The sequence below is a fragment of the Felis catus genome, chromosome D2, assembly GCF_018350175.1.
Source record: "Felis catus isolate Fca126 chromosome D2, F.catus_Fca126_mat1.0, whole genome shotgun sequence".
Classification (NCBI taxonomy): Eukaryota; Metazoa; Chordata; class Mammalia; order Carnivora; family Felidae; genus Felis; species Felis catus.
In genome coordinates, this window is record NC_058378.1 from 77,674,335 (window position 1) to 77,692,719 (window position 18,385).

Below are 18,385 nucleotides of genomic sequence, written 5' to 3' on the forward strand. Positions count from 1 at the left end.
AGGCTCCAGGGTCTGAGCTGTCAGCACAGAGCCTGACGTGAGGCTCGAACTCATGGATCGTGAGATCATGACCTGAACTGAAGTCAAGACAAGACGGTTAACCGACTGAGCCACCCAGGCGCCCCAAGCTGTCTTCATTTTAGAGGGAAAAAGAAAAAAAAGTTCTATAGACTCTGAAGGCAGTTCCAAATACGAGTCTATCAAATACTCTTGGGAGACTTATTTTGCGGAATAAAATTCCAGAAGAATGCTAAACCCACGCTATCAGAAAAAATGGCTTTCCTCGCTACCCTATCTTCAGTTAGCCAGATACCTGCCCATGGCAGGTGTTAACACAGACACAGAGACACACACACACACACACACACACACACACACCCTATCTGAATGAATAAATACACAGTTTATTTAGATGCTGAATTTCTAGACATGTGATTTTTAAAATCATTGTTTTAGGATCTTTCCCTTAGCTAACTGACATTATTTCCTAATGTTTTATCTAAAATCAGTGCATTTAGGAGAAAAGTTTAAAATCAGTAGTGGGTTTCCAAGTACTAACTTTTATAATACGGGCGTTTGTTTTTTTTTTAAAAGATCAATAGAAAAGAGGCAAAATGGGGTATGAAATGAATAGTGGCCGAGCAGCTGGCTGCAGAAGACGGGGAGGAGCTGATACAGAGCACAAGAAACCAAAGCTGCTCTGTCGCTCATGGTCTCCAACACAACTCAGTTCTAACTACAAACTGAGACGTGCGAGTCTCCTCTTCCTTCCCGGCACAGTGCCTGTCACCTTGACGGTGGTGGACGAGGGACACTGGCTGACTGGGTGAGGGGCCAAACAAAAGCGAGTGAGAGGGGAAAAAAGAAGCCGGCCTCTGCCTCAAATTCCCGAGTGCAGCACCTGCTCCGTGACTCGCAAACCAGAGGGCAAGGCACGGATGGTTCACCTCTTGCCCCGGAACAGAGGTCAGAATGATTCCTGTGCTTCGTTGCATGTGACTTGTAGTGCGGCTAGTAGTCCAATATTAACTAATTTTTAATCAGCAACCAAAGACAAGTGTCCTGAGTTCGAAGGAATGAAAAATTTAGTGTATGTTTACTTCTGGTGGGTCTTATTAGGCCAAGGCAGGAGCCAATATTTTACAAAAACAAAACGAAAAAACCAAAACAAACACAAAGAAAACTCCACTTCTTAGATTTTTAGAAATACGGCAAATCATCTACACAACTAGGGTAACCATATATTTGCTGTCCAAACTGGGATACTCTTGTAGTAATCGTTCTAGGAAAAACTAATCCCGTCAAGAGAACAGACACGACGGGGACTGTCCTGGGTAAATGAATATCTGATGTTCACATGACATCCTTTCTTCAATGTTTATATTCTTTTGAGTTTTCTATTAACTACATAACATTCAGCAGTAATTTAATACTGAACACTGAATAACAACACAGTCTCGTTCTCCTGAGAAGACATTTTCTAAGTGGTGAGACAGACCCCCTCACTGTCCTCCCCACACGTAAGGTTTTGTAGCGTAAACTAATGTGTTGAATGGATCTGAGAAGTCTGTTGCAATTTCTTTGACAAAAAAAAAGCACAACAGTGATTTAAATTAGTTAAGATCCACTTACTAATTTTACTTTCCAAAATAGTAACATGAGAAGTTTATACTGCATCTTGCTCATAAAACAAACTTCCAAAATGATAAGCCCCAATTATGAGGCTAGGTCACGACGTATTTTTAAAATCTTTGTATTAACCAGGAGATTCTCACAAATACATTGCCACAAAATATTTTAGAAAAGCCATATAATAGTCAAAATAAAAAAGTCTAATCTGTGGGCGGGTCCGGAACGTCCCCGGAGGGAGGGGCATGTACCGTGCGGCGCGCGTCAGCGGGCACAGGGTGGGTGCCCGGGCGGGAGCGGGGGGCGGCGCGGGTTCAGTTCCGGAACAGCAGCATCCGCTCGGAGCACGCCTGCCCCACCAGCCTCGCGTACTGCAGCACAGTGGCCTCCTCGCCCGGGTCTTTCTGCTGTTTCTTGTAAACGCCGTAAGGCATTATGGCTTTCTTGTGGAACACCTGCAAACGGTCAGGGTCTTTACTGCGACCTTCATCCGCTGCAATAAGAAAGAAAATATTCATTAAGAAAGGCACATGCCCAGCTACTTCCCATTTCTGAAGTTAAAAATGTTTAATTTCTGGGGCGCCTCGGAGGCTCGGTCGGTTAAGCGTCCGACTTCAGCTCAGGTCATGATCTCGCAGTTCGTGGGTTCGAGCCCCGCCTCGGGCTCCCTGCTGGCAGCTCAGAGCCTGGAGCCTGCTTCGGATTCTGCATCTCCCTCTCTCTCTCTGCCCCTCCCCTGCTCATGCTCTGTCTCTCTCTCCAAATATTAAAAACAAATGTTTAATTTGAGTAATAATTATGTGTCAAGATGTTCTCTTCGAGCCGTGTATGTTTAAACGAGGGCGTGCGGCATGAACATTAAGATGAACCTGAGTATGTTAATAAATAAATGCCCTGACAAAAGGTGATAAATTCCCTCCCCTGAGAAAGCTGGGACATCCGGAAGAGAACTGCATGCAATTCAACAACCGGCCTTGAACACATTCCTTTCTCCTAACGGGAAAGTTTACAACTCTCTAGCATCTTTCCTGGGTCTGAACTGAACGGACCTTTCCTCTCCCCAAGCCAACGTACTGAGGTTCTCATCACTGCAACAAAGCTTTCTGCAACCCAGCTGCTTGGCTGACTCGAGCCGAGCAGGTCAACGCACTGGGCAGGCAGGGCCCGGGGGCAGCGGGCAGATTCTTCCGGCTTTCGTGGAGGATGCGGCAGGGATGGCCAGTGGCTGCTGCTCTCGCTTCTCCTCTTTTCTCACAGAAACAAATCCCTGGTTTCTGCAGGTCACAATGGTCGCCTGGAGGAAAGCCTGATTCCCAGCTGCTCCTGCTGTCGGGTGTGGCCTCGTGACCAAGCTCCGGCCAACAGGATACGAGCAGGAGTGTCTTGTGGCAATTTCTAGGAATCCTTTAAAAGAACAGCTGGTCTTGTGCCCTCTCCCCCTTTTATTTTTCAACCCTTCCTTCACTGTGCTGCCTGCTTCATGAACGTCATGGCAGGGCTGCCCACCTGTCTCCTCCTGAGCCCGAGACTATGAGATTTCTCTTAGGTCAACAAAAACTAACGCAAGAAGGAACTCCGGTACCAGAGGACTCCGTGGGCTAAAGCTACCAGGGCAGCCCTGGACTGCCGATGTAAAGAATTTCATAGAAAAAAAGAAACTCCCTTGTTTCAGCCAATTTACTCTAGGTCTCAATTAATGGCAGCTGCTCCTAATTCCAGCAGATAGAGGGACCACCCCGACGGTATGTACTTCAATGTATAATGTCTTTTATCAGGGGGTTGGCCAGGCCACTTCCAAAAACCATCCTCCAGCTGAGGTTCTCAATCCTGAGTACATACTAGGTCTCATGACTGCCTGTACATCTCGCCGATAGTTAATATCGGGCTGAATGATAAAGCAGCAGAGAAATCTTGTGAAAGTGGTTTTACGAGTAGAAAGTTGAAGAAGACATTTATGATATAACACTCCCTGCGTATCCCCCTCTCCCTTGAGCACTAGGCCTATAACCACCAACTCCTCTTGCCCACAGGTCCTGTCCCTATGCTATAATAAAAGCACATTTTGGCACTGAAAACGTCTCAAAAATTCTTTCTTCACCGTCATTCGTGGCCCTACATAATGTCTATATTTATAAAATGATGTGTAACCATTTAAACATTTACCCTAAAATATTTTAGGACAAACACACTTTTAACATTCAAACTAATGGAACATTCTAGCAAATAAAAAGGTAAAATCTGATATGCCATCATCTTATTTTATTTAGAACGAATGCCACTCTTTTATTCTTTGCTAATATGACACATATAAATAGAAAATTAGGAAAATCCCCACCATGCAGAATTTACATTAACTATTTTTTAATGTTTATTTTTTTATTAAAATTTTTTTTAATGTTTATTTTTTTGAAGAGATGGAGAGACAGAGCGTGAGTGGGGAAGGGGCATAGAGAGAGAGGGAGATACAGAATCCGAAGCAGGCTTCAGGCTCTGAGTGGTCAGCACAGAGCCCGACGTGGGGCTTGAACCCACGTATCACAAGATCATGACCTGAGCCGAAGTCAGACACTCAACCAGCTGAGTCGTTGGCTCAGTAAATGGAACGCAGAGCCACAAGGCATCGGTAAGAGAAACAAAGGGAAAGATATTTTTATAAATTTTTAAAAACCTGATATTTCAGTAACTTGAACTAACTCAATGAATTCTCTGGGAATTAGTCATCAAAATTACCAAATATTCAATAAGCACATTAATTTTTAAATTAATCTTTTTTTAATCATAAAAGTTATGCAAATTGCACTACTAGGTATTTACCCAGAGAATACAAAAATACAGATTCAAAGGGGGTACATGCACCCCGATGTTAACAGCAGTATTATCTACAGTAGCCAAATTATGGAAAGAGCCCAACTGTCCATCCACTGATAAAGGAATTGTGTATGTGTATATGTCTATATAATAGAATATTACTCAGCTATCAAAAAGAATGACTTCTTGCCATTTGCCACAACATGGATAGAGCTAAAGTGTATTACGCTAAGTGAAATAAGTCAGAGAAAGACAAATACCGTATGATTTCAACTCACGTGTGGAATTTAAGAAATAAAACAGATGAACACAGGAGAAGGGAAAAAAAAAAAAAAGGAGGCAAACCATAAAAGACTCTTAACAATAGAGAACCGAGGGTTGCTGGAGGCAAGGTGGGTGGGGGGATGGGCATTAAGGAGGGTACTTGTGATGAGTACTGGGTGTTATATGTAACTGATAAATCACTAAATTCTACTCCTGAAACTAATTATTACAGTATATGTTAACTAGAATTTAAGCAAAAACTTAAAAAAAAGTAACGCTTGTAAAAACTCAAATAATCCAGAAATAAAAAAATTGAACGATGTCAGCACATGGAACCCTTTCTCCCCCACTCCTCTTTTCCTCAGCAAACTTCCACCCACGTTATCAGTGTTCAACAATTTCAGAGGCTACATTTAAATATTAGGAGTTTCGGATCACATTCTATCCATACCTTAAATTAAGGCCAGAAAATCAAATCAATCACCCTTTCAGTGGATGTACTGTATTAAACTTCAGAAACCGCCGATTACCCTTATAGCGAAAATACGATGCGCTTTTCTCGGCTTAACGATCTGCAGTGTTACTGTCACTAGTTGCATCTGCAATGAAGGTTAATTCTGATTCGCGGCACATTTTATATTATTAGTATTAAAACCAATTTAAAACCTAAACAAGAAATATTCTGCCAGGTTCTTCCATCCAAGTACTAACCAGGCCCGACCCTGCTTAGCTTCCGAGATCAGACGAGATCGGGCGCGTTCAGGGTAGTATGGCCGTAGACACTGCCAGATTCTTAAGACACCAAAAATGTTGACTTATTTACTGAAGTAAAAACAACAACAACAACAAAAACAGCATTCCCGCACCCTCTCAAAACGCTTTGTGATCATCCTGAATCGCTTGCCTGGTAAGTGTCATCGGTGTGCTGGTAGACAAAACCCCACACAGCTAAATCCATGTGGCACAACAGGCCTCTTCTTGAGGGGACTTGAAATTGACTAGAAAAATAAGCCACTCTGAGATTCAAGACCATCTGCCATCTCATCCAAGGGACACTGCCAGCTTACTGACAAGTCTTAGAAAGGTGTGCCAACAAGGACCTCTTGCACCCTTTCTTTCTCTAATGTATCACAGTTTTGTAAGATAAAAACCAAAGGCAATCCCGCAAACTCTCGGAGTTGAGCATCTGATCACTGGCAATACAAATATGCTGTTAAATCTATGATGTTTTAATCTTCAAGGGAAACTCGTCACGATGGGCAACGACTGCTTGATTTTCCCCAGCTTTTTATTCGCAAGAGATGAACTGCACATCACAGGCGCTTTCCGACGAAAAGAATCGAGAGCTCACGGCTTTATTTCTTCTTATGGGGATTTACCTCATTCGTTATTCTCCTAATGTCTAGGCTTCCCAGAAAATGATGAAATGGTCTATTTTCTTACCTTCATTATTTATTGGTAAAGCATTATTTCATAAACATGAAAACAAGTTACATGCTTGACAGTTTCTCAGGACGATGGCCGTGCAGACGGCAAATGTGGCAACGTGAATGAAGCTGAAGTTGAGTGAAACTGTGATGCAACAGAAAGAATGTGGAATTGTGAAGAAGGCATGAAAGAACCCAACTCTGGAACCAAACTCAACTATGGAAAGTTCACTATCAAGTATAATTTAGAGTATCTTCATGTGACAAGAGGTATTAACAAACGTTTCGATCACTATGGGGAAGGGGGAGAATCCGTGAAAGGCAGATTTCAGCGCGGGCAGCAAAGGGCCAGGCAAGGGAATGCGTGGCACATGTGACAGAAATGAACTCCACTCGGCAGCTACTTGGTCAAGTTCACTTGGTGGGTGGCTCAAAAAATTGCTCTGGGAATCCAAAAGCAGTCGGGGAGAATTACACATTTTCATAATCTATAAGGAATAATGTTGCTAGTCATTTCTCTTGGAATATTCTTTTGGACAAAATGAAAACAAATCTAAACTTAGCTTATGTAAAATACCATGGAATAGTAGCTTTATTGACATATAATTCTCCTACAATTCATCCATTTAAAGCGTATGATTCAATGGTCTTTAGTGTATTCACAGACTTGTGCAGCCATCAAAACAAGCAATTTTAGAGCATTTTCAGCATCCCAGAAAGTAACCCAACACCTACTAACAGTCGCTCCCCACCCCTCCTCAACTTCCCTAGCCCCAGGCAATACCAGTCTATTTTCAGTCTCCACATGCAATCTTTTGTGACTTACTTCTTTCACTTGGCACAGTTTGCCCACGCTGCAGCATATAATTGCACTTCGTTCCTTTTTATTGCCAAATAATATGCCATTGTATGGACACACTGCTTTTTACTTATCCAGTTGATGGGCACGTGGGTTACTTATACTTTTAAACTATTATGACTAATGTTATGAACATTCAGGTCAAAGTTTTTGTGTGCTTTCACTTCTCTTAGATATATACCAAGGACTGAAACTGCTGGGTCATAGGAAAACTCTACATTGAACCTACTGAAGAAAGGCTAGACTGTTGTCCAAAGTGGCTGCACCATTTTATATTCTATCAGCAGTGTATAAAGGTTCCAATTTCTTCACATCCTCATCAACACTGACATTACAGCCATCCCTAGGGTGAATGAAGTAATATCTTACCATGGTTTTGGTTTGCATTTCCCTGATGGCTAATGATGTTGAGTTTCTTTTTATGTGCTTGTTGGCCATTCACGGATCTTCTTTAGAGGAATGTACATTCATGTCATTTGCCCATTTTTAAACTGAGCTTTTTATGGAGTTCTAAGAGTTGTTTGTATATTCCGGATACTAGATCCTTACCAGATATATGATCTATGAAAACATCCTTCCATTCTATGGACTCTGTACTTTGTTGATGTGTCTCTCCTGAAGTATAAAAGTTTTAAAATTTTGATGAAGCCTAATTTATTCATTTTTTTTCCTTTTGTTACTTGTGCTTTTGGGGTGATATTTAAGAAATCACTGCCTAATCCAAGGTTAGGAAAATTTACTCCTATTTTTTCTAAGAGTTTTATGGTTTAGCTCTTACATTTTGGTACAATCCATTTTGAGTTAATTTTTGCATATACTATGAAATAGGGAACAAGTTTCATTCTTTTGTATGTGGTTATCCAGTTCACCCAGGACCATTTGTTGAAAAGATTCTTTTTCTCTCACTGAAATGTCTTGGTATCATTTCTGGAAATCAGCTGATCATAAATATGAGAGCGAACTTCTGGACTCTCAATTCTAGTCCACGGATATATAGGTCTATGTGTCACAACCACACAATTTTAACCTTATTCTTCTTTTTCATGACCGTTTTGGTTATTCTGGATTCCTTTAATTTTCACATGAATTTTGGAATCACCTGTCAATTTCTGCACAGAAGCCAGCTGTTATTTTTTAAATTTATTTACTTCTGGGAGAGTGCAAGCAGGGGAGGGGCAGACAGAGGGGGACAGAGGATCCAAAGTGGGCTCTGGGCTGACAGGCTGACAGCAGCCAGCCCGATGTGGGGCTCGAACTCATGAACCGAAAGATTATGACCTGAGCCGAAGTCGGACACTCAACCAAGTGAGCCCTACCAGCTGTCACTTTAATTGGGATTGCATTTAGTCTGTAGATCAGTTTGAGGAGTACTGCCATCTTCCCAATATTAAGTCGTCGAATCCATAAACATTGGATGTTTTTCCATTTACTTAGGTCTTTTGTAATTTTTCAATATTTTGTATTTTTCAGATTATAAGTTTTATACTTCTCTGTTAAATTTATTCCTAACAGTAATTCTATCTTTTTGCCCCTTTTGAGGTGGGGGGTGGGGGGGGGAAGGGGCAGAGAGAGAAGGAGACACAGAATCTGAAGCAGGATCCAAGTTCTGAGCTGTCAGCACAGAGCCTGACGTGGGGCTTGAACTCACAGACCACGAGATCATGGCCTGAGCCGAAGTCAGACACTTAACTAACTGAGCCACCCAGGTGCCCCAGAAAATCATCATTTGGCAACCATCTCAGTAATAAATGATTCAAGCAAGAATCATTATTAATGGATATAAAAACTGGTAGATAGAAGTTTGATAAAATAGGATATTTACAATGTCTCAAAGTATCTCCCTATAAAATATCAATTTCTTATTAACATATACAAAATGCTAATTTTACAGTGGAGACACTTGACATTATTTTACCAAGTGATATAAATTCAAGTCCTCAGCAGTGAGATGGATTGACAGTGCGATTGACTCCTCGGATGATGCAGTGAGAACGCAGCATCAGTTCTAGGGTGTTCTTGCCAAAACTAAGTAACCTGCGTCCAATTATGAAGAAACGTAACAGAAATTGATGAACAGAAATTAAGGAACATTCTAGAAAGCAACTGGACTGTGTCTTCAAAAATGTCAAGGTAATGAAAGCCAGGGTGTACTAAGGAACTGTTCTAGATCAAAGGAGACTAAAGGGACATGACAATAAATGTAGCCCACAACACTGACTTTTACTCTGGTTTGGTCTGCCTGTGTGTACATGGATTTCTGTGTAATACATGGTGCTAACAGAACATTGCTACCGTGCTTGTCTGGATGGCTGTCGGTGTGGAAAGTATCCTTGCTCTCAGGCAATATATACATTGAAATATTTAAGGATGACGGTGCAAGAGATCTTCAACTTATTCCCAAGTGGTTCAGAAAAAAATACAGAGTAGGGGAAAATGAGAAGGCAAATGTGGTAACACGTTCACAACTGGGGAATCTGAGTGAAGGGTGTGCAGTTCCTCGTATTAGTCTTAAACTTTTTCTGTACATCTGAAATTATTTCAGAATAAAAAATTAACATGCTAAACTATGTTCTTCAGCCTCTCATCATATTCTATGTGTATATTTTTAAACCCAAGCATTACATTTACACTTTTTAATTGTTAAATTTTGTTCTAACATACTCTCATCACTACAACCTATGGAGGTATTTTCAGATTCTGTTTCTTCTGTCAGAGAGCAGAGTTATCAAGATGAAGAATAAAAATCTTACGTAGAGTCCTGAGAAAAAGGAATTGTAACAGGTAATACTGTATTTAATATAAGTCAATACATGGATATCTGACAATTTTTTTACCATCAAATATACTGAATTAGTTCCTTTTATGATCTATGATGTTCAGTTTATTTAACAAATTAGTTTTCATTTTATTTTTAAAGTTTATTTATTTTGAGAGAGAGAGAGAGCGCACAAGTGCACAAATAGGGGAGAGGCAGAGAGAGAGGGAGAAAGAGAATCCCAAGCAGGTTCCATGCTGACGCGTGGCTCCAAATCACCAACTATAAGATCATGACTTGAGCCAAAATCAAGAGCTAGCTGCTTACAGACTAAGCCACACAGGCACCCCTAGTTTTTTTTTTTTTTTTTTTTTTAATCAATAGCTTTAAATTCCACATGTGACAGTTTGTTAAAGTTAATCCAATAATAGGTAATCTCATCGGTAACCTCACTGATAGGTAACCCCACTGGGTCACAAACAAAGCCATTAAAAATGAAAGTTAGCCATAAAATAACTTCCAGTGACTGAACTTGACATTGAGTTAACTTTGCTTCTTTCCAAGGGAACCGAGCTAGACACGTCCAAAAGTACCTTCAAAGAGCAAAAACCTTTAAGAATTTCCAGGGGCATAAAATTAAATTCAAAATTACAAAATTACAAAATTTTTACCTACGGGCAAATACAAATTCATTTTTCTTTGCCAAAGGCCTCATTCCAGGAATCTGTCCTCTTCCCCATTCTTGGCCTCAACCCAATCTGCAAACAATCTCTGTAAGTTACAGTATCTCCTTCTACTAGTTCCTTTTTACTAACTTTCATAAAAGCTTAAGACTGCCACCTGGCAGAAACAAACAAAACTCTCTGACCCCTGCTCACCCTCCAGTTAATCTTATTCTACTTTTCTCTCCTTCGTTAAAGGGTATTTAATGTCCATTTTCTCGTGTCCCACCCACTGCACAATCTGTCTCGCTGTGTGTCTCAGCCCTGTCCAGTCTACTCTATTCACTAAGGGCAAAGGTCTCACTGTTCTTGAATACGGCGAACACAGTTCCGTCCGCATCTCCCTCAGCAAAGCGTAAACTCAGAAGACCACCTCCCTCCTCCCTGAAATCCACTCCAGCCTTTCTGATGCCACGCACCCAGCTTCTTCTCTTTCCACCAGGGCAATCCTTTGCCTTATCGTTCCATGTTAGGAGTTACACAGTATTCCGTTCTAGGTCATCCTCTCTTTTTGCTCTACACTTTCTCCCTAGGAAACCTTAACCATGTTCATGGATTCAGTTTCCATCACTTAAGTCTGACCTCCCAATCCTCAGGTTCCACCCTAAATCTTTCTTTCGAGCCCTAGGAAACTCGATAATACTAAGTGGAGCAGAGGTGGGAGGCTATAGTCTACAACTTGTCTTCTGCTGGGCAAATTCACATGCTCTTGGTCAGAGCAATTCTTATTTTAGGGATGTGTCCTGCAGAAATATTAGTATGTGTGCAAAAAGATGTATATTTAAAAGTATGTTGTAGCGTTATTTGTAATAGCAAAAAATTTACAACTTAAATGTCCGTCAATGGGGTAATTATTATCAATAACGTGTATCATTGTCTGCAGCCATTAAAAAAGAACCAGTAAACACATGTATACCATATGGCCCCATAATTATGCTTCTCGGTATTTCCCCAAATGAGCTGAAAATTTTTTAAGTTTTTTTTTAATGCTTATTTATTTTTGAGAGAGAGAAAGAGAGAGAGCGAGTGCACACAAGCAGGGGAGGGGCAGAGAGAGAGAAGAGACAGAATCTGAAGCAGGCTCCGGGCTCCGAGCTGTCAGCACATAGCCTGATGTGGGGCTCAAACCCAGAAACTGTGAGATCGTGACCTAAGCCGAAGTCAGATGCTCAACAGACTGAGCCACCTAGGGGCCCCTAAGTTTTTTTTTTTTTAAGATTTATTTTTTAAATAAGCTCTACACCCAATGTGGGGCTCAAACTTGTGACCCCAGATCAAGAGTCACATGTTCTACTGACTGAGCCAGTCAGGTGCCCCAAGGAACGGAAAACTATGTCCACACAAGAACCTACAAACAAATGTTCAGAGCAGCTTTATTCCTAAGTGCCAAGATACAGAAGCAACCAAAATGTGCTGCAATGAGTGAATGAATGAAAACACTGTGTGATACATTCACACAATGGACTATCATTCAGTGATGAAGAGACAGCAATTTTCAAGCCATGAAAAAACACGGAGGAACTTCAAATGCATATTACTAAGTGAAAGAAGCCGATCTGACGAGGCTACGTACCGTATGATTCCAACTATGTGACGCTGTGGAAAAGGCAAAACTATAGAGACAGTAAAAAAATCAGTGGTGGCCAAGGGTTGGTGGCTTTGAAGCGGGGACGAACAGGTGGAACACAGAGGGTATTCAGGGCAACGAAACTATTCTGCAGGCTCCTGTAATGGGGGATACATGTCATTACACATTGTACAGCATACAATGTACACCACGAAGAGTATTGTCAACCATGGACTTCAGTCAATAATAATGGATCGATATTGGCTTATCAACTGTATCGAATATATCTCACTAATGCAAGATGTTAATAATAGGGGAAATGGGAGGTGGGCGTTGGAGGACAGATGGAAATTCTCTGTACTTTCTGTTCAGTTTTTCTGTAGACTTAAAACTGATCAAAAAAAAGTCTAGTAAAAAAAACAACTACAAATGAGAAAAATGTAAGATACTGACAACAGGGGAAAGTGGGGGCGGGGGGTACAGGAGAATGCTCTACACCATCTCTGCCATTTTTCTGTAAAGTTTAAACTCTTCTAAGAAAGTTTACTTTTAAAAGGAATGAGGAAGTTCGTGATACATTTTCACGATAACCTAATTTTAATGTAAAAAACCAAGCCACAGGATATTTTAGAAGGATTTAATTTACACATATAAATTCTAGGTTTAAATAAATGATGTGATTAAAAATTAAAATTAGAAAATATACGCACAGGAAAAAACCCAAACTTCCTACCAAACTTCAATAGTGCTTACCTCTGCAGAGCCTGGGGTGTGGATATATATGCTTATATTCACGTGCACTGGGATATGTTGTGGGATTTTAACTTTCCACACCATATTTTTAATAATAACAATCATATAATCAATCATGTTTCTAGTAAAGAAAATTTTCAACACAAAGAAGCCACCTAGGGCTAAAGTGCTGGTGAATAAATAAATATGAAGCGTCCAGCACAAGATCGATGCTAAAAGCAGCAACAGAGCTACAATTCCTGTTGATAGAATTCCCACTTCGGTCACTTCGCCCTTATTTAAAGAGAGTGCTCACATCTGTGCGGCTTTTAGCAGGTGAAGCTGCGAGTCAGAGCTGGGTAAGAACGCCTGCCTGCCGTGTTCTCGGGTACAGGGGGGAGCTTCGGAGTCAGCTGACTGGGACTGCACACAGCACACGGACCTGCCTCAATGCGAAGTCACCCCCGAAGGCTCATCTAAACTTCTGGACAAATGAATCGTCCAGCAGGCAGGAGAAAGCTCTGCCAGTCACCCAAATAAAACACATATTACAAATAGTAAGCTAAATTCTAGCACGCTGGTTCTCAACTTTGGCTGCATACTAGAATCATGGGGGACGTTTTAGGAAATTCTGACGCTCAGGATCTCTACGGACCATTGGAGTCCCTGGGAGTGGGGCGGGCCTACAGGCAACGGCACAGAAACACCCCATCATGTAGTCAGACATGTGGGAGATCTTAAAACCATACCGGCGCATGAATCTAAGGGTGCGTTAACAATTTCTTGCAATTGCCTTTAAAAACAGTGCTCTAAGACAGGGAAATTACCAAAACAAACAAAAAGCAAACCCATGACAAAAACCAAAAACCAAGGCTACAGCAGGGAATTTCTCCACTGCCACATTCATGTGGCCATTTTTCATTTCTGCTCCTATTAAAGCTTCAGAATGGAGAGAGTGACCCTCGGGTGTGCCTTAGCTACAGTGCAAATAAGAACGTCCAAAATAACCTCAGTTGTCCTTTCATATCTTCTATAATAATGCTGTGATCCACTGTTTTTGTGTTAGAAATCAGCAGATTTCCATTTAATTTTATTCGTAATTTGATAAAGTGACTCTGTGGAGACTAAAAAAAAAAACCCCAATATATTAACATAGATGAGAGAAGAGGAGACAAGAGATGATTACTGATAGTTCCTTAAAAGTCAATTTAAGACCATCACAACATTAGGAGTAAGGGTCACAGTGGTGTCATCTACTGTAAGTGCCTTTTTATTGTCACAGCTTTATGATTTTGAAATCTGGTTTTCTTTTGGATTTTTAAACCTGAAACTAGGTGTTGTAATCTCTCTGAAAGTTAATCAAGTAAGTAGTATTAGCGATACAAATAAGCCTTTTTACAAAACTTGGATCAGGTTTTATCATGTTTGATTTTTGCTAAATTTTCTCAATTACTCATTTGCTGCATATTAACTACCAGTAGCATGCATTAATGGTCTTCATAGTACAGCTGTAAATGCACAGCTGAAACAGGAATAATAGTTTACACCTTCCTAACCAGTTAAAAAAAAAAAATACTTCTTAGGACTTTTTTTGAGAGAGAAGGAAGAGAACACGCATGAGTAGGGGAGAGGAGTAGAGGGAGAGAGAATCTTAAGCAGGCTCCACCCCCAGCACGGAGCCCCACGTGGGGCTTGATCTCACTACCATGAGATCATGACCTGACTTGAAGTCAAGAGTCGGATGCTAAAGGTTAAAAAAAAAATTAAAAAAAGGGGGGGGGGGCGCGCCTGGGTGGCTCAGTTGGTTAAGTGTCCGACTTTGGCTCAGGTCATGATCTCACGGTTCATGAGTTTGAGCCCCGTGTCGGGCTCTGTGCTCACAGCTCGGAGCCTGGAGCCTGCTTCAGATTCTGTGACTCCCTCTCTCTCTGCCCCTCCCCTACTCATGCTCTGTCTCTCTCAAAAAATAAACATTAATTTTTTTTTTTAAAGAGTTGGATGCTTAACCAACTGAGCCACCCAGGCACCCTGGCATTTTATTATTATTTTTTTCTAATTAAGACAAGAGAAGACAGGGGTTTTCACTTCCAGCAAGATGAGGTGCACCTACTTTTCTCCACTGCCCCACTGAGGATGACAGAAAACCCTGGACATTATACATAGAACATAAGAAGACACTGGAACAGGAGGGAAGGCGCAGCCCGGTAGGGACTCGGAGGCCTGAGGAATGATAAGGCGGTGAGAGTCCTGGGCTCTTTCTGCCTCATGTATTCCAGAGGGGATCCTGGAAAAGCTGGTGACCCTGAAAAGCCAATACACAGAGACAAAAAAAAATGTAGCAAGAAAAAAAGCTTTCTGAGAATAATCTCAAAAAACATACTGCCCCAACTCACCCAATATGAAATAATATAAATAGCCCTATAACTAACTAGTAAAGAGATTGGATTTGTAATTAATTTCCAAAAAAGTAATCTGTAGGCCCCAATGGGCTCCCTGGAGAATTCTACCAAACATTTAAATAAGAATTAACACACCAATTCTACACAATCTCTTTCAGAAAATAAAAGCAGGAACCTAAATTAGACAAAGCACAACTAAAGACAATCGCAAACCAGTACTCCTTATGAATATGGATGCAAAAATCCTTTATGAGATGTTAGCAAAAAAGAATTCAGCAGTTGCATTTATCCCAGGTATGCAAGGCTGATGCAGTATTTGAAAGCTAAACAATATAATCTACCATATTAACAGTTTAGAGAAAACAATCACAGTCACATCAAATGAGGCAGAAAATACACCTGACGGATTCAACAACCAACCATGCATGTTAAAAAGTCTCAGAAAACTAGGATTGAAGGGGGATTTCCTCAACTCCATAAAGAATGAATGCTTTCCCCCTAAGATCAGAAACAAGGCAAGGATGTCTGCTCTATTTTTATTCAAGGTAGTGCTGGAAGTTGCCACTGCAATAAGGTAAAAAAAGGAACAAACATGAACCCAGATGGGAAAAGAAGAAATAAAATTGTCCCTATTTGCATGTAACATAGCTGTCTATGCACAAAACCTCAAAGATGCTGTAAAACAAATCCTCCTAGAAATCCAAGTGAGCCCAGCAAAGTCACAGGATAAACATCAACATACACCAATCAAATGAACTACAAATCACATACCTGCTATGGTTATTAATATCTGGGATATAAAGAACTCCTAACACTCAACAACAAAAAACCCCAAATAAGTTGATTCAAAAACAGGCAAAAGACATGAACAGACATTTCTCCAAAGAAGACATACAGGTGACCAAAGAGCACATGGAAAGATGTTCAACATCAGTCACCATTAGAGAAATGCAAATAGAAACCACAATAAAATAACGCTTCCACCCAGATGGCTATTGTCAAAAAAACAGAAAACAGCAAGCGTTGGAGAGGATGTGGAAAAACTGGAACACCTGCACGCGGCTGACGGGAATGTGAAATGGTGTGGCCACGGGGAAAAACAGTATGGTGGTTCCTCAAAAAAATAAAACTAGAATTACCATATAATCCAGGAATTCCATTTCTGGACATATATCCAAAAAACCGAAAGCAGGGTTTCAAAGAGATATTTGGAGACCCGTGTTCAGAGCAGCATTATTTGCAACAGCCAAAAGGTGGAAAAACCCAAGTGTCCACGAATGGATGAATGGATAAATAAAATATGGTGTATACATACAATGGGATATCATTCAACCTTAAAGAGAAATGAAATGCTAACATCTGCTATGCCATGAGTGAACCCTGAAGGCACTGTGCTAAGTGAAATACGCCAGTCACAGAAGGACAAATAATGTACGATATCACTCCTATGAAAAACTTAATAATCAAGTTCATAGAGACAGCAATTAGAATTATGGTTGCCCGGAGCTGGGGGAGAAAGGAACAGAAGTTAGTGTTTAATGGGTACAGAGTTTCAATATGGGACGATGAAACAAATTCTGGAGAGGGATGGTGGTGATATTGTACAATGTGAATGTATTTAATGCCACTGAACTACACACTTAAAAATAGTTAAAATGGTGAATCTTATGTTGCGTATATTTTGCCACGATCGAAACAAATATTTTAAAAGGCCCACTGTATTTCAATAAACAATAAACATGTGGAAATTATTAAATATAAAAAACCACGCCATTTATAATTACTTGGAAAAAGAAATACCTGTAAACCTACAAGAACATGTATGGGACTTGCATGCTGAAACCCACACAATGCTGCTGGAAGAAATCAAAGATCTAAATGAATGGACAGATGTTCCATTTTATGGACTGAAAAACTTGTGATAAAAAATATTAATTCTCTCCCAGCTGATCTATAGATGTAACACAGTTCCTAACAAAATCCTTGCAAGTATTTTTATGGATATAGGCAAGATTATTCCCGAATGTATGCAGAAAGACTAGGAGAGCTGAAACAATTCTGAAAAAGAATAAAGTTGAAAAAGAATCATTCGACTGAATTTTAAGACTTGTTACATAGCTACAGTAATCAAGACTGTAGGGGAGCCTGGGTGGCTCAGCTGGTTGAGCGTCTGACTTCGACTCAGGTCATGATCTCATGGTTGGTGGGTTCAAGCTCCATATTGGGCTTTGCACGGAGAGCATGGAGCCTGCTACGGATTCTCCGTCTCCCGCTCTCTGCCCCAACCTACTCATGTGCGTTCTTGCTCTCTCACAAAAATAAACATTAAAAAAAAAAAGACTGTGTAATATTTACACATTACACAGGTAGACATACGGATCTGTGGGACACAACAGAGTATCCAGAAACAGCCCCACACAAGTATGGCCAACTGATTTTTGACAAAGACGCAAAAGCAATTCAGTGGAGGAAGAGCCTTCCCAACAAAGTTTTGGAGCAACTCGATATGCACAGTCAAAAAACTAAATCTTGATCTAAACTGCACATCTCAAAAAAAATTAACTCGGAATGAATCACAGACTTAAACGTTACCTGTAAAAGTATAAAACTAACAGGAGAAAAATATTTGACACCTAGGGCTTACTGAGTTCTTAGACATGAAACCAAAAGCGTGATTCACAAAGGAGAAAAATGGTAAGTTGGACAGTATTAAAATTAAAAACTTTTGCTCTATGAAAATCTGTTAAAAGGATAAAAAGACAAGCTACTAAAGACTGATATTTAAGGTATATAAAGAAGGGCACCTGGGTGGCTCAGTGGATTAAGCAACTGACTCTTGGTTTCTGCTCAGGTCATGATCTCATGGTTTGTGAGTTTGAGCCCACACAGTGGCCTCGGCTGCTGCCAGCGAAGAACCTGCTTGGGATTCTCTCTCTCTTCCTCCGTCTCTGCCCCTCCCCTGCTCATGAACGCACTCTTTCTCTCACTCTCTCTCTCAAAATAAGTAAATAAACCTTAAAAAGGTATATAAAGAGGGGCTGGCTGGCTCAGTCGGAAGAGTGTGCAACTCTCAATCTTAAGAGTCGTGAGTTTGAGCCCCATGTTCAGTGTAGAGATTAAACTTTAAAAAAAATAAAGAACTCTTATAACCCAACAATATAAAAACAAACAATCCCTTTAGAAAAATGCACAAAAGACACGAGGATACATTTCACCGAAGGGA

At 40.6% G+C, this 18,385-nt stretch overlaps 1 protein-coding gene across 17 annotated transcripts in view; it reads right to left on the reverse strand.

Moving 5' to 3' along the window:
• Window positions 1-382: 382 nt before the first annotated feature.
• The window catches only part of ATE1 (arginyltransferase 1), a 154,480-nt gene continuing 136,477 nt past the window's right edge, over window positions 383-18,385 (reverse strand). For 7 of the 17 annotated variants that reach the window (XR_006587386.1, XR_006587385.1, XR_006587384.1 and 4 more), the window contains 2 exons: window positions 2,704-3,033; window positions 1,983-2,122 (listed from right to left, as the gene is read on the reverse strand). Coding sequence is in view for 8 of the 17 variants with exons in the window: in XM_023241027.2 (XP_023096795.2) it covers window positions 1,944-2,122 (179 nt within the window). In the remaining 9 variants the exon portion in view is untranslated. Of the gene's footprint in view, window positions 2,123-2,678; window positions 3,034-12,037; window positions 12,190-14,815; window positions 15,066-18,385 lie in introns of those variants that run through there. The other 10 variants (XM_023241027.2, XM_023241028.2, XM_023241023.2 and 7 more) reach the window with 5 other exon arrangements.